Here is a 24,064-nt window from a genome sequence, read left to right on the forward strand (position 1 = left end):
GGCAGAAATCCAGAGCAGGTTGGGTCTTACCAACCCATCTTTCTTCTGAATCAAGATATGAAACGGATGGCTGCCACCTTGGCCCACAGGCTCAATGTTTCTTTACCATTGTTCATACACCCTGACCAAGTGTAATTTGTTCCCAGGCACTATGCTGCTATGAGTCTGATGAAAGTGCTGGGGGCTTTACAAGACCACCGGGGAAGCGGTAGTACAGCAGCTATAGCAGGGAAAGACATGGGAAGGCCTTTGACAGTATCTCTTGGAAATAACTTTTTTGGGTCATGGGCAGGTATAGATTGGGGGGCAGATCATCACATGGGTGAAAGAACTTTATATGAAGCCGTTTGCTCATCTCCTGATTAACGGGAACTTGACAGCACCTTTCAGCTTACAACCCAGGACTAGACAAGGGGGTGCCCTCTTTCCCCATTACTGTGCTTGTTGGCAATTGAGACTCTGGCTATAAAGATAAGGGCTAGGACTACTTTTCGAGGCCTAGTGGGGGGGCAGAGTGCCATATCAGCCTCTTTGCCAATGATATTTTGTTATACCTTGCCAAGACCCATTTAGACCTCACACTGGCTATTGTCTATTTTCTTGGGTCCATTTCGGGTCTTGATTAACTGCAATAAATCAGAACTTCTTTTACTTGGGAGGGAAGTGAGGCACCCTGGCTGCTACATTGACCATTCCTCCTACTACAAAACCCATGAGGTACTTAGGTATCTATCATAGCACGAATCCAGCCACTATATACCACTTTAACATTTTGCGTCAGCCAGAGGCTATTGAAAAGCTTTGTCAGGCCTGGAAGGACCTTCCTCTGTCACTATTTGGCTGTACTGCCCTTGTAGACATGGTCATGGTCCCTAAGTTATTGTGTCCACTTCAATTTATGCCCATATGTGTGGCTCTATGAGAGGAGCTTAAATTTCACTGTATTATATCTGTGTATGTGGAGGGCATGAGCCCCATGGATTAGTATGGAGAAATTACTTCTGGCTAAGTCGAGGGGCCGCCTTAATCTCCCAGATATGCAGGCACACAATGTGTGCTCTCTGGAGTTGAAGGATGCCTATACTTGCGTATCGATACTTCCCATTCACAAGGTAAGTACTTAAGTATTGCCTCACCAGGACAGACCAAAGGTCAATCAGGCCCAGTATCCTGTTTTCAACAGTGGCCAATCCAGGTCGCAAATATCTCAGATACCAAGTAGGGAAACATCACTACCAGTATCGAGTTCTGACTTTTGGCCTTATGTCAGCTCCTAGGATATTCATCAGTTGTCTAGCAGTAGTTGCAACGTTGCTACACAGACTGGGAGTTTGTGTTTCCCTACTTGGACGATTGGCTGGTCAAGAGCATATCGCAGAAAGGGGTGCAAGAGTCAGTGCAGAGAACTATTGTGGTGCTTGAACTACTAGGGTTTGTCATAAACTACCGCAAGTCCCGCCTTCTCCCAGTACAGCAATTGAAGTACATAAGAGCTCTGCTTCATATAGTTCAAGCTCAGGCTTTTCCACCCCAAGTGAGAGCGGATGCCTTAGTAGCATTTGCCTTACAAGTCCGAAGCAGCAAGCAAATCACAGCTCAGCAGATGTTGAGATTGTTAGGCCACATGGCCTCCACAGTGCATATCACTCCCATGGCTTCTCTCCATTTGAGAGAGGCCCAGTGGACCCTAGCTTTCCAGAGGTCTCAGGCAGCTGGGAATCTAGCAGATGCACAGTTTCCAGTTGGCTAGCAGATTCCATCTCCTCCACTTATGCCCAGGCTGGGCTGACTTTTGAGGGTCATGTCAAGGCCCATAATGGAAACTCAAAAGAGTTAAAACCATTTTTCCCAAGGGCCATTTTTCAAAACCTGGTACAGTCATTGGTACTGAGTCACCTGGACTACTGCAATGCACTTTATGCTGGCTGTAAAAAACAGATTATCAAGAAACTTCAAACTGCCCAAAACACCGCAGCCAGACTTGTATTTGGAAGAACAAAATACGAAAGCGCAAAACCCCTAAGAGAGAAATTACACTGGCTCCCACTTAAAGAACGGATCACCTTCAAAATCTGCATGACTGTTCACAAAATTATTCACGAAGCCCCGTCTTACATGCTTGACCTTGAGGACCTCCCACCCAGAAATGCCAAAAAATCTGCCCACACCTTCCTTAATCTACACTTCCCCAACTGTAAAGGATTAAAATACAAATTAGCACATGCATCAAGCTTTTCCTACACGAGCACGCAAATGTGGAATGCTCTGCCAAACCACTTGAAAACAATTAACAAAATAACAAACTTTCGCAAATCGTTGAAAACTTATCTCTTCACCAAAGCCTACCACGAGAATCCATAACCAACTACAACACATTACTAACCCTCCCTACTATGATCGCCTCTTTCTGTAACTGCTTGATTAGACCTACTGTTAGCCTTGTTATTATTGTTATCCTGTAACACCAATTGTATCTCTGTACCCTGAAATGGTGATGCCATGACAGGTCTTTGTAAGCCACATTGAGCCTGCAAACAGGTGGGAAAATGTGGGATACAAGTGCAATAAATAAATAATAAAAATAATGTCAAAGCCATGGTTACATCAGTAGCCACTTGAGGTCACCTTCCATAGCGGAGATTTGCAAGGCTGCAATGCATTCTTTGGTCCACACATTGACATCTCAGTCCTGAAGAATATGTTTGAAGTCTAGATTCCAACTCCACCTTCCTAGGCCCAATTTTATGTTCCAGGCTGCAGCTTCACAACTAGAATGTGTACAGTTTCAGGTTAATTGACTTGGAGGCCTTGACATTTCAAGTCCCTATTGTCCTAGCATTGTTGTTTTTGGTGAGCCTGATAGTTAGGGATTCCCACCTATGAGAATGCAACTGGACCTGCTTGTCCTTGGAGAAAACGAAGTTACTCACTTGTAGCAGGTGTTCTCTGAGGACAGCAGGCCAGGTATTCTCCCATCTCCCCTAGGAGTTGTATTCCTTTAGCTATACTGCCTGACTATGGCACTCGCGCTTGTGCATTAGGCGGGAAGGCACCCGCACATGGGATACTGCTAGAATTTTCTTAAAATATCTACATTTGCACCAGGTTCCATCGGATGACGTCACCCACACATGAGAATACCTCTGTGGCCTCTCACGCTGCCTTCATGTACTGGACATATTTATTTATATATTTATTGCATTTGTATCCCACATTTTCCCACCTATTTGCAGGCTCAATGTGGTAGTAACATAGTAGATGACGGCAGAAAAAGACCTGTACAGTCCATCCAGTCTACCCAACAAGATAAATTCATATGTGCTACTTTTTGTGCATATCTGACCTTGATTTGTTTCTGCCATTTTCAGGGCACAGACCGTAGAAGTCTGCCCAGCACTAGCCCCGCCTCCCACCACTGGCTCTGCCACCCAATCTTGGCTAAGCTTCTGAGGAACCATTCCTTCTGAATATGATTCCTTTATGTTTATCCCACGCATTTTTGAATTCCGTTACCGTTTTCATCTCCACCACCTCCCGCGGAAGGGCATTCCAAGTATCCACCACTCTCTTCGTGAAAAAATACCTCCTGACATTTTTCTTGAGTCTGCCCCCCTTCAATCTCATTTCATGTCCTCTAGTTCTACTGCCTTCCCATCTACAGAAAAGGTTCGTTTGCGGATTAATACTTTTCAAATATTTGAACGTTTGTATCATATCACCCCTGTTTCTCCTTTCCTCTAGGGTATAAACGTTCAGGTCAGCAAGTCTCTCCTCATACGTCTTGTAACGCAAATCCCATGCCATTCTCGTAGCTTTTCTTTGCACCGCTTCAATTCTTTTTACATCCTTAGCAAGATACGGCCTCCAAAATTGAACACAATATTCCAGGTGGGGCCTCACCAACGACTTCTACAGGGGCATTAAAACCTCTTTTCTTCTGCTGGTCACACCTCTCTGTATACAGCCTAGCAACCTTCTAGCTACGACCACCGCCTTGTCACACTGTTTCGTCGCCTTCAGATCCTCAATCACCCCAAGATCCCTCTTCCCGTCCGTACATATCAGACTCTCACCGCCTAACACATACATCTCCCGTGGATTTCTACACCCTAAGTGCGTCACTTTACATTTCTTCGCATTGAATTTTAATTGCCGAACCTGCCAGGCCTGCATTTTCATTCTCACCCTCCATGGTAGCTTACTCTTCCCTCCCCCCCCCCCCCCCCCAAGGAACCCCGCTAAGCTAACTGCCTTTACCACATTCTCTGGCAACGAATTCCAGAGTTTAATTACACGTTGGTAAGCAGCACTTCATAATAACTGAGCATTTCAACATAGCCATTGAGAGAAACTGAAGGCATCAATGGAAGACAGACTTTTAATATACTTTATCAGTGAGCATGTGCTTTTCTATTGATGGTGCCTATATTGAAATTTAAATTACATTAAAATACTACAAGCTGTAGCATGTTCAATTCTAACTTTACCGGAGCCTTACATTGCTGTGTCATTTTCATCCAAAAAAGTATATTATTTCAGGGAACAGCCTTTAGAAAAGTTGTTCAACCTGAAAAAATTCAGCTTTCTTCAGGTGTAAATTCCTAATATTATTTTATAGATTCATTTTCCATCTCAAGTTGTGTGTAGCATGGCAGTGCAGAGGATTCTTTTACAGCTCATCATAAATGGCCACAGAAAAGAAGTCATAGTTTGACCTAGTTACAGTGCTATCACAGGGAGGATACCTGTCCTGAATTCCCAGGAGGATGCATGCTAATGAAACAGAGTTCACAGCCAGGGTTGAAAGAAAGAGAGGACAATATACCTGAGCCTAGAGCTCCTAGAGACACACTTTTATCAGAAAGAGGCCTTTTATAGGTCCTATTACTTGAATAAAAGTACTGTTATTTTATTTCGGTCCTGGACCTTACATATTTTAATGTTTTCTCAGTCTGCCAAAATTAATTCAGTGCATGTTCAGATTATTTTATCTAAACCTTTTCCTAGAGATATCACTTTTAGTGGCTTTTGGTTATTGATGCCAAATGATAACATTGCTAGCATTCTCTCTTTTAGGCCTATTGTGTGCTGTACTTCTATCTGGACCCAAAAGAATTGGTATGTGTTCCAGTAGTTATCCTTCTATAAAAGCAAACTTCCTGGTAAATCAGTTCTTAAACATTCAGCACAAGATAGGATTATTCTCCAAGAGCCAGAATAAGATGCATGATTTCCTTGGAATGCATTAACTAACAGTACTATAAAATAAAAGACATTTAAATTGTGCCTTTATAGACACTGGGCTTCATTAATTCAAGTTAGACAGCAGACACTGAATGAGACATTAATTTATAACCTTATTTATGTCTGCCTAGAAATAAAATTAAATTGTCAGTACTTTAATAGAATGTCTATTCTATAAGAATGTTACACCTAAAAATCCATTCTTGTTTTCTACACTGTAAAAAAGAGGAATAGCCATGATCCTTGGGTCCTCTTTTCCAATGAAAAGTAATTTCCTTATATATTTCCCTGGCCCTCTACTCTAAGAGGGTATTTTTACAACAGAGCGCCTAGACTGTTAAGGCATAAAGGTGCCTATATTAAACTTTTTTTATGATGATGACAATGTATTCACTTAGGTGCTATTATACATTTTCCTCCTCCAGGGCACTATGTGGCTCATTTTTGAAACAGAAAAACATTCAAAAAGAGCAAATGCAACATTTTTGTTGCCAAAAACGTCCAAATCTCTATTTTTGAAATCCATTTTTAAGACTTATTTCTATGCAGTTTGTCTGCAGTGCATTCAAATCTCAAGAGGGCGTGTTGGGGGCGGGATTTGGGTATTCCTACAACATTTTTCTGTCATATAATGGAGCAAAGCAAAAACGTTCAGGGCTAAAAAGTTAGTCATTTTGGTCTAGACCTGTTTCAATCATGACTAAGTCACAATAAAGTTCCCTAAATGACCAGATGACCTTTGGAGGGATTAAGGCATGCCCCCCTTACTCCACCAGTGGTCACTGACACCCTCCCACCACCCAAAGATGTGAATGAAACAGTACGTACCAGCCTCAATGACAGCTTCAGATATTATGACCTGTTCTATTAGCGTAGCAAGCAGGTCCCTGGAGTAGCCTAGTGGTTAGTGCAGTGCACTGTAGAGAAGGAGAACCAGGCCCATAGCCCACTCTTAACTATTACACTTGTGATGGAAAATGTGAGCCCTACAAAACCCACCGAACATCTACTGTACCCACATATAAGTGACACTTGCAGACACAAGGGCTATTGTAGTGGTGTACAGTTGGGTAAGGGGAAAGCGGTGAGATGAGTAGCTGGGTCTTTTTATGTGAAGTCCACTGCAGTGCCCCCTAGGGTGCCCCAGTGCTCTGTGGGGATGTCTGTGTGGCCATCTTGAAAGGGTCAGAAGTTCCATATCGACCCCATTCCCCCAGCAATGAACTCCCTGAAGACACCCAAGAAACTAATGGCATAATCTCTGCCTCTAGGCTGCCAGGTTCATAAAACTTCCAGTCAACCCCTAGCGGTAGTCTCATCATACTACCAGTAGGGGTCAAGCAGCAAACAAGGGTCCTTATTGATGACCAAGGGTGAGTTCAGGGGCTGGGAATCTTTTTTTTGGGGGGGGAGGAGGGGCACCAGAGGATGATTGGGGGGGGGGATAGGTCCTTTGCTGGGGTGCAGGAGGGTCCAGAAAGTATTTTAGGGGGTCCAGGGGTCATGGGGAAAATAAGGGGTCTGAGTGTGTGGGGGTGACATGGCCTTTTTAAGATGTCCCCCAGGAACCGATTGTTCTGGGAAGAAAAAATTAAAACTAACTCAAAGCTGGCATTATTTTTCCACCAATAATGCATCTTGGGAAGTTCAACATAAGCTGCCTTTTTTTATTTACTATGGGAGTTGCCTGAGTTATCACAGGTTGGTGACTCCCATGGTAAATCTAGCTATGTTAAAATGTTGATTATTTTACTAGACCTAAGTGATGTTTTCTCGTAGATTAGAGCAGTGATTAGTGAGGAAAAAAAATGTATTCTTTTAGCTGCCAGGAAGCAAACGTCAGCTGACGTTACTGAGTTTCTCTGATATTAAAAAGTGCCATACATCTTTCTCTGGTTTAAATACCTTGATTTCTTGTGCTGTCGCTACTGATTGATTGCTCTGTCAGTTTTCAATAAAACTATTAAAACCATGGCCAAAACACAAATTTAAAAATCAAGCCAGGCAAGAAACTAATAAAATAGCATGAATATTTCATTAAACTATTAAAAGGGCATGAAAAAGGCAAAATGAATATGCTCTGTCAGCTTAAAAAGAGAGCAAAACCAGGCCAAAGCACACATATAAATATAAATTAAAAGTCAAACCAAACTGGTTCAATATCATATCAAAAATATCCAAAACTTTATCCACAAAAAAAGGTTTGGGATATAATATGTCCAGCTATATTACTCATGGAATAGGATCTAAAAAAAGGCAAATTCTGTTGATCATAACCACTGATGGCCTTGATGACATGAAAAGCAATAAAGGGTAGTGGTAAATCAAGTTCACTCTGAAGAAAGGGAAGTTATCAATGTGTGCCACAAGGATCAGGTTTTGGTTCAGTTCTTTTTAATATTTTTGTAAGCGATATTGCAGAAGAGCTGTCTGGCAACGTTTGCCTCTTTGTGGATGATACCACAATCTGCAATAGGTTGGATATCCCTGATGGTGTAGATAACATGAGGATGGGTCTAACAAAGCTTGAAAAATGGTGTCGAATTTTGCAGCTAAGATTTAATGCTAAAAAATGGAATGTTATGCATTTGAGCGGCAAAAACCCAAGACAGCAATATGAAGACTTTATCTGAATTCAAGAAAGCACAGGACAAACACATAAGATCTCTAACAGAGAGGAAGAGATAGGATACTCCATATGGTCTTTATCTGCCATCATTTTGTACTGTATGTTTCTATGTAAATGTTATCTCATGCATATTCATTGTGGATATTTTGAAAACCAGACAGGCTTAGTGTGAGCAAGATGTTTATAGGTTCATTTTACCAGCAATTTGTACAGGATTTGTAGTAGTATTTTATAAAGATTCACAGGAAAGGAAGAGATTTTGGCTTTAGCTCACTTATTTTTCAGTTGTAGCTTCAGGTGAGTTGCATTCAGGTTACAGGAGATATTTTCTTTTCCTCAGAGAGCTTACAGTCTAAGGGGCCCTTTTACTAAGCCTCGATAGGCATTAGTGCATTCCTACCGCGTGGCAAAAAGCACTGCCACGGGACGCACTGAGGTGTACCCATCAGCATGTGCTACTCCCGTGCTAAAAAAAGTAATTTTTATTTTTTTGGAGTGGCAGGTGTGTATATGGATGGAGAGTAGGTGTGCCCTGTGCTAATCGGGTAGCTCGGGTATATTGCCACACAGTACCCAATTAGTGTGGGGTTAGCACAGGAGCCCTTAGTGCCTACAAAATAGGTGGCTGTAAAGTCCACACACTGATTGGGAAATTAGCCTGTAGCTATTAATGGCACAAATGAAATTATGACCATTTTACAGCCAAGCTAAAATTGGCCGCAGCGCATTGGAAAGCCACATGCTAAACACAGTAACGGACACTTTTTAGTGTGGCTTAGCAAAAGGCCCCCTAAGTTTGTACCTCAGGCAGTGGAGAGTTAAGTGCACAAGATGATAAAGGAGCCACAGTGTAATTTGAACCCCTGCTGCCCTGGCTCTCAGCCTAATGCTCAAACCATTAGGCTTTTCATCTATTCCATATTTCTCTGTGTTGGCAAAATAGATGCCCACCTGGCCTCCCCAGTTAGAAGACCTATTATAAATTTAACCTCATATTGTGAAAGTAGGCAGAATCTTGCAGTGCACTTGCGTTTTACAGGCCTGTATCCATGCACAGTTTCATAAGGGTTGGTTTTCATATGTAAAACATGCCTTTCAAAAAGGAAATCTTTATAAAATTACCCCCTAAAAGAAAGTGTTTATAAAATTACCCAGGGGGTATATAGGCTTAATCTAGGCATCAGAAAACACAGAGCCTGCTTTTATACAGTATACGTTTTTCTTTTTTTTTTTTTTGGGGGGGGGGGTGGAAAATGGCAACAATGGGACAGAGTAGAATGGGCACATATGCATTATTTTGCAAAATACATACATATGCACACATTTCTGCCACCACAAACACACACACTTACTCTTGTATCTGTGCAAGTGTAACTTTGTGCAGCAAATTTTGGGTAGGATATTTTATAAAGACACGTAGGCACAAGTGTTGCTTTTATGATTCAGGTGCAATATATGTGCCTAAGTGCCTTCTTACAAAATGATGTTCTCTGTGTTGCATTTAGTTGCCATCATTGAACAATGACCAAGACTGCCTCCCCTCAAGGGCTGTAAACAGTCTCCACAGTACATGAGTACGTGGGAATGAAGCCCAACTCCTCTACATGGCTGTTTCCTGCACTTGCCACTGAACCACTGACTTTGTGAGCTTTGTCATTTGAATACACTTGGCTTCTAAGATCAGTTTATATTTACAAACCTCTGGGTACTGCCAAGGATCATAAAGGCATGACCTCTCTGTTCAATACAAGCAGACATCAAAACAAGAACCAACTGAAGCAGCAAACTAATTACTCCCCTGCTACACACATCAACTGACTGCTGTGCTTACAGTCAGTTTTATTACTTTTTGATACAACTAAGATATTTATAGCAGAATATCATACTTATACATCTCTGATTGGTATCTGGTAGGCCTCTAGGATGCCCCTTGTGTAAGATGTGTAATGAAGTAATAATGACCAAGGGGAAGATGTTCCCAGCAAGGCTTTAATGAACAGGAAATGCCTAACCTGTAGGTCATCACTGGTGTTATAAATCTTCCAAATGTGGAAGAAATTTCACTTTTCTGTGGACAGCAATGATTTTCTAGGTCATTAAAATACTTCTATGTTCCACAGTGAAGATAAAAGATATGTCCATCTTATTAAACTTTAACTTCCCTCATATCTAGCATGCTTTCTTCACTGCAACCGTAAAGGAAAGTTCAGAAGGCTGTGAGGTGGAGTGAGACGTTGGAGGGTGCTGCACGAGAGAAAGAGGTACTGGACAGCAGAGAAAGGAGAGAGGCAAACTGAGATTCTGGGACCTGCAGGAGGAAGAGGAACGGGAGAGAAATGTGCACCATGGACAGATTAGGGGTTGAGAAAGACAGATGCTAGAAATAGGGGATGGAACAAACAAAGAAGGGAGATGGTGATTTGGAGGGAGGAAAGGGAAAAGAGATGGGAGGAGATGGTGCCCATGGAAGGGAAGGGAGGATATGGTGCCCATGAAGGGGAAGAGAGAATGCTCATGGAAGGGATGGGAAGAAAAAAAGAGAGGGATGTGCACTGTGGGGGTTAGGGGTCGAGAAAGGCAGATGCTAGAAATAGGGAGTGGAACAAAAAAAGAAGGAAGATGGTGCTTTGGAGGGAGGGGAGGGGAAAGGAAAAGAGAAGGAGATGGTGCCCATGGAGGGGAAGAGAAAGGAGGAGATGGTGCCCATAGAGGGAAGAGAGATGGAAAGAGAGAATGTCCATGGAAGGGAGGGGAAGGGAAGAGAGATGGGAAGAGATTATGCCCATGGAGGGGAGGGGAAAGGAAGAGAGGAGATGATGCTCATGGAAGGGAGGAGAAAGAAAGAGAAGAGATGGTGCCCATGGAAGGGAAAGGGGGAAGAGAGGAAATGGTATCCATGGAAGGGAGGAGAAGCTAAGGGAAGAGAGAAGGAAGGAAATGGTGCCTATGGATTGGAAGAGATGATACTAGACAGATTTGAGGAGGAAGAAAAATGGAAGAGAGTTGAATGTAGAAGATGGGTATAGGTTAGGAAGTGAAGAAGAAAAGAAATAGTGACTAGACAGAAGGCCCTGGAAACAGAATAGAGAAGCAGATCCCGAGACAACAAAGATAAGAAAATGTATTTTATGTTTCAGGTTAGTAATATATCAGTTTTGAGAATTTATATCTGATGTCTATATTTTGCACTATATAGGAGGAAATGTGAGGGACACCTTTATGTGATTAATCATTCAGTTAAAAATTTTTAATCACAATTAATCATGCAATTAAAAATGTTAATCGATGTGCAACCCTAATGAAAATACCTCTTCAGGTATTATCTTTCATGGTGGTGTATATGGAGATGTGATTTGATATACTGCCTTTATGTGGGTGTAATCAAATTTATTTATTTATTTTGCTATTTATAATCCATGCTTCTTTGTTAAACTGTACAGCGCTGCATAACCCTAGTAGCGCTCTAGAAATGTTAAGTAGTAGTAGTATCTAATATTCTTGGTCGAGAACAAACACACCAAAAAGCAAACATATTGAAAAGAAACACACTAATTAATAATGCAGCTTGCAAGATTTAACATAAACTGTCATTCATTTTACATAGTAATGAAAGGCTTTGCATGTTTTTTTCTCATTTTATTGAATGTGTTGCTTTAGAGGAACATCCTTTATTAAGTATTAACCTGCATCATTGCCTTAATGCAGCTTAGTAGACAGGGCCCTTAATGTAGATTTTCAGTGCACTCTTATTATATCTGTCCTTTAGAGGGACATCCACCTTTGATATTCAGAAATTCCAAACCTCTCACCACCTTGGTCTGAAATCTTGCAACAAATTGTAAAAATTACAAGCAGTTAATATTGATGGTGGTGAATAAACCAGGCACAGTGCTGCCTCTGGCTCTCACTCTCATTCTGCTTCCTGTGCAAGGATTAACTAGAGTTATGATTATGCCATGAAGCTGAATATTTACACCACCTTGGAAGTTTTGGGAAAGCTGCAATAAGGCCTGCAATATTATTGATTTTTCTTAGAGCAATAAACACAAGAGGTCCTGTTTGTAAAGGGACCCTGAATACTCTGTGTTATTAATCAGGCCATGGCTGAGTTCTGCATTGCTGGTCTCTGAAAGATGGCATTTAACCACATTCGGTCTTGTGGAAAATGAAAATAAAAACATGCATTGGTCTGCACAAGAATCCCCAGACCATTCTTGTACCCTTTTGTGGTCAGCCATGTGGTTTTATAACTTTGTTGTTTGTTCGCTTGCCCATTTCCAGTTTTGCTTTGAATAGTTATAGAAAGCGAACAATCCAAAAAATAAAATTTAAATGTTAGGGAAATTAATTTCCCTGCTTAAGAGTGAATAAGCATTCTGTGAAGATAAATGATTTGGACTGTGCAAAGTGCTGTCACTGCAATTCAAACAACCTCCCCTGAAAGGAAGAGAAGGAATTTTTATCTCCCTCAGCAACTGGTACTTTTTTTTTTTTTAATAGACGATCTGATAGATTTTCTGGCTGTCAGGGTCAGGATCATGCTTGATGGAAATCAGTTCCAATCAGTATACTGCCTCTTTGAACTAAAGTGTCAGAAATATTTCATTTAAAAAAGAAAGAGGAGAGAAGAGCCTCCCTGCTTCTGTGAGCCGTAGGTGGTCTGTTCTGTAGCAATGCCAATGTTATAAGGGAGATTTTTTTAATCATGCTCAGGGATATGGGAAGCCTGAATGCAGCACAGTGATACAACAGAGATTACTTTACACCATAAAGCCCTGGTATCTGTTTAGCTACATTTTTTCTAGGACTGATTGCATACAGGGAAGTGATAAAAAATAATTAGTTTTTTAAAATTTGAATACCATATTACAGGAGCAATTTACCCACATAGCTGTAAAGTCAATAGTAATGTTTTCACACAGACTATGCACACATTTTCAAAGTAAAAGTCCTGATTTTCCACAATGAGCAGATACTACCAGTAGCCTGCTCTTCTTTCAGACTGTCTGTTGCATTGCATAACATAATAAAATAATGTGTTGCCTTATACACACTCTCCTTAAGTACAGTTAGGTTACTTACCTGTAACAGGGATTTTCCATGATGACACTGCTCAGATCTGCTCTTCCAGATCCCAGAAAACTCCAGACAACTTTCTGGGCATGTGCATAGGTGCCTTCATCATAGTGGTTATAGCCTCCTTTGTCACTCTTGTGTCTGTTGGTCCCAGAGCTGAAGCAGAAGACTTTGGATAATTCAGCCACAGGGGAGGAGGGAAGTGTGGTATGGTTAGCTTATCTTGCTGTCCACAGAGAATCTCAGTTACAGGTAAGCAACCTAACTTTCTCCATGGACACACTTGATATGGCAGCTACACATAGGTGATTCCCAAGCTGAGGAAACGAGAACTGGTGCAGCTCCTGTATGAGCTCTTGCACCCATTTGCTGTGGTAGGTTGAAAGTGCTCAAGTGAACAGACTCAAAAATCAGTCTGGACACTGCTAGCATGTGAACAGAAGAGTTTATCAAAGAAATGTGGATCTAAACTGTGAAAGAACAAAATGAAATTGCACTCAAACTACAAGATAGGAGCTCATTGGCCAGGAAGACTAGCATTACAAAATACTTTGCAAGAGAGTCCATCCAAAACTAGCATCAGAGCAAGACTGCTGACTAAGACAATAATGGCTAGTGAACATAGGGACTGATGACTAAGTGGCAGCTTTACAAATAGCAAGGTAGCACAAGGGTGCAGTTTGCTACAGATGCTGCAGTGGGACATAGTTGATGAATTTTGACTGAACCTAGTAGCTAAGCCAGAGTCTGATGGTAGCAAAATGTGATACACTTGGAAAGAATTCCTTATGTGACTGAGCAATCAGGATGATTAAGGTTGGACACAAACAGATGGGGTGATCATCTTAATGAGTTAGATACCCAGAGGTATTGGGCAACAGCCCTTCTACAGTCAAGAGTGTGCAAGATGACCTGGTCTTGGGACATGTAAGAAAATGGGGAAAAATGGGAGCATTATAGATAAGGTGAAAATCTATGATCAGTTATGGTAAGAACTTTGGATGAATCGTGAGGAAAACTTTGTTGTGGTAAAACTGGGTGTATGGTGACTGGTGTACCACTGATAATGGTGCATTAAAATGATTACAATTAGGAAAAATGTTTTCCAGGAGATGAACTTTAATGGTGCAGCAAACAAAAGTTCAAATGGAGGATGGATGAGCTTTAATGTTACAGCAGACAGAGGTTCAACTGGAGGATTCATGAGCTGCCCTAGGACCACTTTGAGATCCCAAGTGGCAGTAGGGTTTTTTTTTTCAATGGGAGCCTCATATTATTTAGACTTTTCATGAACTTGAATGCCAGGAGTTGAGAGGAGATTAATGTGCCATCCTGAAACTCCTCCAGGGTAGCAAAGGCACTAAGATGTACTCTGAAAGAACTGATCTTGATCCCTGAGTTGGAGAGAGGAATCCAAAACAGGGCAGGTATAAGGGTCCAGATGAATATGTGCACACCAAACACAAAACCTCCTCTTCTGGATGCTAAAAGCACCATATTGACAATTGTGTAGGAGAGCATTGTCTTCTGTGTCCCCTGCAGCAGCCATGCAATGAGAGCAAGATAATGGGATTTGGGTTGCAGTAGCCAAAGCTTCTGGATGGTGTAAGGAATTAGCGGTACTGGAGGACAAGCATAAGAAAATGCCTTGCTCCATGGGAAAGCAAAGACATCCTGGGTTACTCTTCTGTGGTCTGGTTTCTTGGAGCAGAACAGTGGGCATTTGATGTTGTCTGCTGTCACAAAGAGATTGATAGCTGGATCCCCCAACACTGGAGTGGATGTGTAGCCTAGTGGTTAGTGTATTGGCCTGAGAACCTGGGGAACTGGGTTCAATTCCCACTGCAGATCCTTTTGACTCTGGGCATGTCACGTAACCCTCCTTTTCCCCAGGTACAAAATAAGTACCTGTATATAATATGTCCTATCTCTGGTTTCAGAGCCTCGTACAGTTTAAAAAAAAATTTCTAGGCGTTTCCTGACTGAGTAGGTTCCGAGGTGGGTCTGCTAGTGGCAGTAGCACTGGGAGTAACCGCAGTGTATGTGTGTGGAGGGGGGGGAGGTTCTCTCTCTCTAGTTGTTGGATTGATTTTACACTGTCTTATTCAATTTTGTAGTTCTGTCCTGTTTATGCTTGAAATTATAAACCACTATGACTTTCTTTTGAAAGGCGGTGTGGTAATGAGGTCAAGGGTGTGGCTTGGATCAGGCAGAAACTCAGTCAGACACACAGTGTTTGCAAGGAAAAGGGGAAATATTTTATTATTTGACACGCCATATGTCCCTGTTACTTCACAGGCTTTCTTCCAGCACAAATCCAGTCTCTAATTAGGGCTGTCTTTCAGTCTAGCACAGCACTATCCACACAAAACAAGTACTTCCTGAATGTAACTCAAAGTGTCTCCTACCTTGCCAGTCTTCCCATATAACTCTGATACCAGTGAAGCCTGAGCAACACCACTTCCTTGGTTGTCTCCTCAAATACTATAGCTCAAATTGCAGTGGAGTCCTCTTGCCTCCTGGAGTTCCCTTCTGGAACTCTCCATATCGGGGCTTCCCTGATCTATTCAGCCTCAGGGTTTTTAGCTCCAGTCTTAATCTGAGCCCCACTGATCTGACTCAGCCTCAGCCTTGGCTGAACTGTATCATCAGTGAGGTAGTGCTGTTCCCTATACCATCCACTCCCTCAGGCGATATATAAATATCTGAATAAACATGTAAACCACTTGATTGTAACCCACAGAAAGTTGGTATATCAAGTCCCATCCCCTTTCCATTGGAAGAATTGTTTTTGCAACAGTGGAGTTGGAAACCCACTTATGAGGATCTAGACACCTGCTGAGTGCATTGGCCAGGTTCTTTTGTGCATCTGGGAGATATGTGGCAAGAAGGGAAATGTGGAAATAGCCAAAATTTATGATTGTTTTTCTGCCCTGAAGTGGAATTGGATTTCTGTTGCTTGAGCGCTCTGGTTTTGTTACGCTGGAAGTAGGATTGTTTAGAGTGATGAGATGGAGCCATTTTGTAGGGTTGGTGGCAGTGCTGATAAACATGATTCATTTTGTATGTGGAGTAGCAGGATCTTCACAGTACAGAGAGCATGGCAATCTCAGTGGAGATGTTTGAAGAGTGTTACAGTGGCTTTTGATAATATTGACAGTTTTTTCAACCATGTCTCTAAAAAGATTATATCCAATGCAGGGAGTATCCACAAAGTGATCATGATCATATTCTCTGAGACTAGAATTTGTCAACCACATCATTCACTGGATAGTGATAGCTATGGCTGCCATCCTAGCAGAGGTATCATACCTATCAAAATCTATTCTGCTGAAACATTTGGTGCATTCATCTATGTCCTTTGAATTTGAAATGAAGGAGTGCTAAATTACATTAAGAAAGGAGGACGCTGAGGACTGCAGCTTTTCCAAGAGGGCATAGAGATACTAGACAAGCTGTAAAAGATACTCTGAGATGTAGGAGTTTATCATGGCAGAAAAGCAAAGAGGATGCTAGGAATTATTAGGAAATGATGGTAAATAAGACCGAGAATACTGTAATGCCTCTGTATTGCTTCATGGTATGAACTCACCTTGAGTACTGCATTCAGTTTTGGTTGCCCTATCTGAAAAAAGATATAGCGGAATTAGAAAAGGTTCAAAGAAAAGCAACCAGAATGATAAAGGGGATGGAATTTCTCTTGTATGAGGAAAGTCTAAAGAGGTTAGGGCTGTTCAGCTTGGTAAAGAGACATCTGAGGAAAAATAGGTCTACAAAATCCTGGATAGTGTAGAATGAGTAAAAGTGAATCAATTATTTACTCTTTCATAAAGTACAAAGATTAGGGGACGCTCAATGAAGTTACATGGAAATACTTTTAAAACAAATAGGAGGAAATATTTTTTCACTCAACAAATAGCTAAGCTCTGGAACTCTTTGCTGGAGGATGTGTTAACAGCAGTTAACATACTTGGGTTTAAAAAAAGGTTTGGACAAGTTCCTGGAGCAAAAATCCATAGTCTGCTATTGAGACATGAGGAAGCCATTTCTTGCCCTGGGACTGGTAGCATGGAATGTTGCTACTACTTGGGTTTCTGCCAGGTACTTGTTACTTGGATTGGCCACTGTTGGAAACAGGATACTGGGTTAGATGGACCATTGGTGAGACCCAGTATGGCTATTCTTATGTTCTAGGCATTCCTGAGGTTGAGGAGAACATTGTGAATAGGGAGCTACAGAATGGCCTTGGGGGCATCCAGATATCGGAGGGCTCCATGGATTGTGAAGAAATGTTGAGTGCTTTTATGACTTTCTGTAGCATCTTGGTATAAATGCATCTTCTATAGGTGCTTCCTGCTTAGATAGCTCAGATGAGGGTTCCAACTGTAGTCCAGGTGACTTGTCCCGAGACGTAGTGGAATGAGCAACAGGGGAACTGTACCAAGATATGCTAAATGAGGACCATTGTCCAGGCTTAATGTCCTATTCTGCAGTGAAGATGGTTTTCAGGAAGTCAGGATAGGAGCCTGTGTCAAAGAAAACAACAGGGCAGACGATCTGCAAGCTCCAAGATGGGAAAAACAACAAAGCAGATCAGTACAAAATAAACATAAATTTATTGAATGAAAACCAAATATTCAGATCAGCTGCTTTGCTGTTTTTCCATATAGGAGCCTGTGTCAGCCTCATATGGAGATGGTATGTGTACATCCCTGTGAAGCACGAAAAACATGTAAATGCTCATGTGGATCAAGATAGACATAGAGCAGTTTTTTGAACAGTTAAACAAGCTGTGGATTTTGCCTTGCTTTATCCACTTGTCCCAATGCTGGGGAGTAAAAAATAGGCAGCTTTGGAGCGGAGGCATTTCTGGAGGAGTAGGAATATGTAGATGAAAGGTTGTAATCTCTGCACTTTTGTGATTGCAATCAGTCGAGTTGCTCCTGTAATGTTTGTAGTGTTGCTCTGTTCTGCTGCTGTCTTAATGCTTGTAGTTTTGGTGAGAGCTGCGGCTGCACTGAGTGCCCCTGTGCCAGTGATAGCAGCAAAGGCATGAGTTGGAGAGGAAGTTGTTACTGTGCCGAGGCCTGGAGCTGGACCTGTGGCTTTCTATGTGCCCAGTGGATCAGTGCAGGCAGTTGGAGTATCACTGTCTCTCTTTGCTTTGTGCAGCACTACAAGAGTTGGCTGGTCTGAAGCAGTGCAAGCTGTGGCCAATGCTATAAGAGGTGTCTGTGGAAGCAGCGCCAAGAGACTAGCTAGGGACAGCCCCTTAGGTGGCGCTGTCCTTCTGTGTGTATTGATGGGAGGGTTTTCTGGCATCCTGTAAGTGTCAGAATATGTGGCCAAAGCAGCCAAGTTAGTAGATGAATATGGTGGCACGCTAGGATAGTTGGGGCCTTTATGAGCCAGCAGACAGGGAGAACGCTTGCACAGTGAATCTGTGTGCCATTACCTTGAAAAGGAGAGAAGGATTTCAGTTGTAGCAGACTGAATGAGCTCCTGGACTGTGTGACTTCTACTGCAGTAGGCCCTCAAAGACATTTGAACACACTTACCGCAGCTGGAGACTTTGTGGTCGCGTGCAAGGCAAATTTCAAAATTCTAACATTGATTCACAGAGTATTTTTACTCTGACATCATCATATCTCACTGATCTTCTGCTCTCATATACATATAGCCACTGATCTCCTCTCTCTCCCTCTCCCATCTCATATCTGAGTGGTCTGAGTCATCTCTTACTAGGTTTAAGAGGCAGTCAAAGTCTTGTTATTTGATAAGATTTTTGGACCTCATTGATGCATCTCCCATTTCCTTAATAATTCCCTCACCTCTTCCCTCGTGCTTGCAGCCATGTCTGTTCCTCCATACCTTTCCTCCCTTTCCATTTCCTGCCTTTTGTCTTTTCTCTTTTTAAAAAAAATATTTTTATAATGTAAACCCTTGTGCTATGTCTTCACGCTAATGGCAATACATGAAGCCCATGTAATAAATGAATATTTTTTTATCATTGAAGGCAGTTTTTAAAGCTGAGCTTTTTAGTTGTTTTTGTCAGCCATGTGGATATAAATTGTGAAGAGATATGTGTTGAAAAACATGAGGAGAATAGGTTTTCCAGTGTAGACACTGATGGCAGATAACATAGACTGACAACTAGGGTGACAAGGTTGGCTGTAGCCACCAGGAGAGGACCTTCATACATGCCCAGAAAGCTTTCTGAAGTTTTCTGGGCTCTGGTAGAGCAATAGCAGGCACCATCAGGTGGTGACTTCACCTATGTGTGGCTGCCTTACCTGGCTTGTTCATGTTGTCTTTTGTGCTGTCTATAATATTTGTTACAGTATTGCTATATAGTTTGTCAGTGCAAGAATTTTGGAATAAAAATCTTTGTATTTATTGAGTTTGGATGTCAAGGGAAGGTACCTTTCTTATACTTCACCATTGCCCTCTAGTAGACATATAAGTGAAGGAAAGTAACCACCTTTCTTCACATCTATTTAAGAATCCTGCCTAGGTACCAGATCTCTGCTTTACAGGGATTATGCCAACTGCTATCCACTCCTTCATCCTTTCAAACCAGTACTGACTCCCCACCACTACCTACAGTCTGGTCCTTTTTCAAGCCCACAATTTAAGATGTGCAGCCAGGACTGGTATTTGAAAGGTAAATGGGAGGCACTGTTGCCAAATATCCTGGGCCACCTTCTCAGTTTGTCTTGCTGTCTATCTTTACTTCTCCTCTCTCCCTTCTCTCATCTTTCTCCTTTTTTGTATACTCCTCTCTGGCCATCTCTTCACCTTACTTTCTACAGCATATCCTGCTGTAATAGCCAAAAACCCTCCATTTCTTCTACAAACTGTTTTACAACCAGCAGGTGCCATTTTATTGCATGTGCAGTTGGTGCCTAGAGTAATTAAGAGTGGATGATAATTCTTTCACTATTGCTCAGTTTAGTGGACTGGGTGATATTTTGCCAGAGATCATTATGTATTAATTTGCATTTCATGTATACCATTTTCCTGTGCCTAGCCATTACAGATTACTGTCAGCTTGCTGAAGTATTAGTGGGCATCTTAATGCACATGCTAAGGCTTTAGTGAATACAGTGCTATTTATCATGCATACTGTTGGTCCATTAGTCACAGAATTGTCAGGAAATTCTTTCACGTACTGTGAAAAGCTAAGGCTGGCACAGAGCAAGCTTGTACAGTCTGGGTCCCATATATGGCAATCTGGTTTAGAGTGGGCTGGAGAGGGCTTAGACAAGCTTCAGTAAATTGGAATATGAGGAAAGTGCTGGGCAAACCTTTATGGTCTGTGTCCCACAACTGACAAGACACATTTCTTTGATGGCAACTTCAGTAGTTGGAAACTAAGGACAAGGCCAGGCGGACTTCAACAGTTTGTTCCAGAAATGACAAAGAAAGGCAATAATCAAGTATTTTATGTAAAAAAAAAAAAAAATTAAAAATGGACGTGGCCCACTTAACAAAAAAACAAGCACAAAAAAGAGAAGGTGGGGTAGACCAATGTAGCTCCAAAACAAGTGGTTTATTGATTTAAAATGACAACACAGAACTGTGTTTTGGTGCCTCAATCGCCTGCCTCAGGAATCAACAGTACAGTCTCTGCCAAAGTTGGTAATTACAGATAAATATAACACTAAAACCGTTAAGAATGCAGCATCAGAAGCACTGTAGAACAAAACACAAAGAGTGAAGAAATACAAGCCGCTCAGGGAAAAACAGTGTGTTAAATCAATAAACCACTTGTTTTGGAGCTACATTGGTCTACCCTCTTATCTATTTTGTACAAGTATTTTATATCACATTCATTGTTGGTTTAATCATTGATAAATGAGTGTGACTGTTGGGCAGATTTGATTGACTATCGGGTCTTTCTTTATCTGCCATCATTTACTATATTACTATTCTTGTGTCCTTTCCTTAGAGTTTTCTGCAACTACACAAATATTTTCCTTAATCACTCTCTCAACTTTATACATGTGAAATGTGAATAACTTTTAAATCATGAATGCTCATTTCTTAATTTGGCAATTTACAGGTACATTGAAATACTGAAAACACACAAACCGAAAATTATTTGGGATGAACAAATAGCAGAACATTATTTTGAGTACAAGAAGTAAGTTGTTTATACCCATTTTTAAAAATGTTTCTGATATTGAATTTTAGGGAAATACAATTGTTCCTGTACAAGTGACTCAAAGGGTAGACTAAAGCATCTGCACATCGGTTTACCTGCTGGTGCATATTTAGGGTTACCAACTGGCTGACTCAGTCAGAACTATAAATCCCTACAATGGCATAAAACCAGGACCATTACAACTTACTCTGGAGCCAGTTGGCAACTGTATCTGAAAATCTGGTGTGCAAAATACAGGAATCTGGTAATATATCTATAGTCAGGACTTGGTCGTACCACCACAGTCTCCTCTATTCGCTTCCTCCTTTTCCCTCCCCCTCCTGCCCTTCTACTTCCTGCAGTAAAATATTCAGACAGATTATAAAATGAAATCTTCCCATTCCCTCCCTAACTGTGGCTCCAAGCCTGCCCCTTTCCGGAATGGACAAAAGTATGTGCCCAGTAAAATAGCACATATACTATTACCCACACTGAGAGTCAAATTTTTAAACAGCTCCCATTTGCCATGTCATTTTGTTGTGATACAGCTAGATCAATTTAAAATTGTTCCCCCTTTTGGTATTACTATTTTAGAATTTTTTTTTCTAACTTTGGGCCAGATGCACTGAACTTAACGAGCCATTAACGTGGGTTTTTAAACTGGTTCTAGCCAGTTTAACGTGCAAGTAGTAAACCAGGACATGCAGAAATGTAGGGTTACCATATGTCCGGTTTTTCCCAGACGTCCTCTTGCTTGCCAGGGTTAGACTGAAGATGTTGGTGCCCATAGGCAGGAACAGAAAGCAGTGGGAAGAGGTAGTTAAAGCATAATCCTAAATTGGTGCTTAGCCCAAGAATTTAGGCAGTCAAAAATTTGGCGTTGTTGGTAGTTGCCAGTGTTGCTCATGCTTAAACCTGGGCCTGTTACATATGAGAACTCATTTCACACTTTTACTGTCTGATAGGTGTAAATATCTTAAAGGTCTTCTCTCTCCAGCACTTTAATCTATGCATCTATCTGTTCTAGTATTCAGTGAACAAATCCCTTCCCTAGATGAGCTCCCTGATTTACTATAAGCACTGTGTAGTAACACTGCTATCCGAGACACCCGATTTTAGGTCTTACCTGTGTTAAGGTAGTCACATTTCAAAAGTAATACACTCAGTGCACTCTAAGGAAAATTATTTGTATTGTCAGACCAATCTGCACTGTCATATGACAGGCAACAGTGCCATACCAAGGGCTGTGCAAGAAGTGTGGCTGTACAGGGTGCAAATATGGTAGGGTGCAAAACTTGCTCCCAGCCCACCATCTCCTCTCTTTGGTAATGGTGAAGTGGAAGGGATAGGGGCACCAGTGGGCAAGTTGCACAGGGTGCAGTTGTGTCTTGGCATGACACTGAGAAGCAGTGAAGGGTTAAACCTTAGAGTTTTGCCTTCTAGCCCCAGGCCATCAAAACAATTGAAATCTTCTAGATGTCATCATGGAAAAAAAAACAGAGGGCACTTGGGTCCAAGAGGAGCTGTAGAGGCTTGAGAAGGAGCCATGGTTCCTGGAGCTGGGAAGAGGAGAGGCTAGGGCTGCTGAAATGTGGAAGGGACTGAGGCTGGTTGATGGAGAGAAAATAAAATGTCAAGAGAAAAGTATGTTTAAAAAGAAACTATAAATAATTTTTCTCCTAACTACTAAGAATTTTGGCTGGCACCTAAGTTTTCTGAAAAATTTTCTACCCTTGATATTTGTACAAAAATTAATATAACAACCATTGTCATACTTCTGTGCAAATGTTTTGTACCAAAGAAAGAAACATAGCATCATGATATCTTTATACTTCTTATTTTGTGCTTTGCAGAAATAAAGCAGGAAAGCATGCTGTTTTCTATCCAACTTTAAAGGTAAGTTCTAGCTCCCTTCAGGCATCATCCTGCTATAAGATGTGGAGGGACATAATCGAACGCGGTCCGTGAAGGGGCGGGCCGAACCATATTTTCGAAAAAAATGGAACAATCTTTGTTTGCGAAAATACGGTTTGTGCCAGGCAAATGCATTGGATTTGGTCATTTTTTGAGCTGGGCGTTTTCTTTTTTTAGCGATAATCGAAACCAAAGCGGCCCAGCTCAAAAATGACCTAATCCAAAGCATTTGTTCGTGGGAGGGGCCAGGATTCGTAGTGCACTGGTCCCCCTCCAGAACACCAACCGGGCACCCTAGGGGGCACTTTTACAAAAAAAAAAAAAAAAAAAGTAAAAGAGCTCCCAGGTGCATGGCATCCTTCCCTTGTGTGTTGAGCCCCCCCAAATCCCCCCCAAACCCACTGCCCACAAGTCTACACTATTACCATAGCCCTAAGGGGTGAAGGGGGTCACCTACATGTGGGTACAGTGGGTTTTGGGGGGGGGGGCTGGAGGACTCAGCATTAAGCAGCACAAGTGTAACAGGTAGGGGGGGTGGGCCTGGGTCCACCTGCCTGAAGTCCACTGCACCCCCTAACAACTGCTCCAGTGACCTGCATACTGCTGTCATGGGGTATGACATTTGAGGGTGAAAATAAAAAGTTGTGAAACTTCATTTTTTGTGGTGGGAGGAGGTTAGTGACCACTGGGGGAGTCAGGGGAGGTCATCCCCGATTCCCTCCGGTGGTCATCTGGTCATTTAGGGCACTTTTTGGGGCCTTATTCGGGAAAAAACAGGGTCCAGGAAAAGTGTCCTAAATTCTAGCTAAAAACGCATACTTTTTTTCCATTATCGGTGAAATGCGCCCATCTCTGTTCGGCCAATAACCACGCCCCAGTTCCGCCTTCGCCACACCTCTGACATGCCCCCATCAACTGTGTCCGCATCCGCGACGGAGTGCAGTTGAAAACGTCCAAAATCGGCTTTTGATTTTACCGATTTATTCGTTTTTGGGAGATAAACGTCTATCTCCCGATTTTGGTCGCAATATAGGCGTTTTTCTCTTTCGATTATA

At 41.8% G+C, this 24,064-nt stretch overlaps 1 protein-coding gene across 4 annotated transcripts in view; it reads left to right on the forward strand.

Moving 5' to 3' along the window:
* CHID1 (chitinase domain containing 1) overlaps positions 1 to 24,064 on the forward strand; it is a 382,173-nt gene that overhangs the window by 350,490 nt on the left and 7,619 nt on the right. For all 4 annotated transcript variants that reach the window (XM_030201249.1, XM_030201252.1, XM_030201250.1 and 1 more), the window contains exons 11-12: positions 21,015 to 21,095; positions 22,949 to 22,991. In XM_030201249.1, the coding sequence (XP_030057109.1) occupies positions 21,015 to 21,095; positions 22,949 to 22,991 (124 nt within the window). The remainder of the gene's footprint in view (positions 1 to 21,014; positions 21,096 to 22,948; positions 22,992 to 24,064) is intronic.

The sequence above is a fragment of the Microcaecilia unicolor genome, chromosome 4, assembly GCF_901765095.1.
Source record: "Microcaecilia unicolor chromosome 4, aMicUni1.1, whole genome shotgun sequence".
Classification (NCBI taxonomy): domain Eukaryota; kingdom Metazoa; phylum Chordata; class Amphibia; order Gymnophiona; family Siphonopidae; genus Microcaecilia; species Microcaecilia unicolor.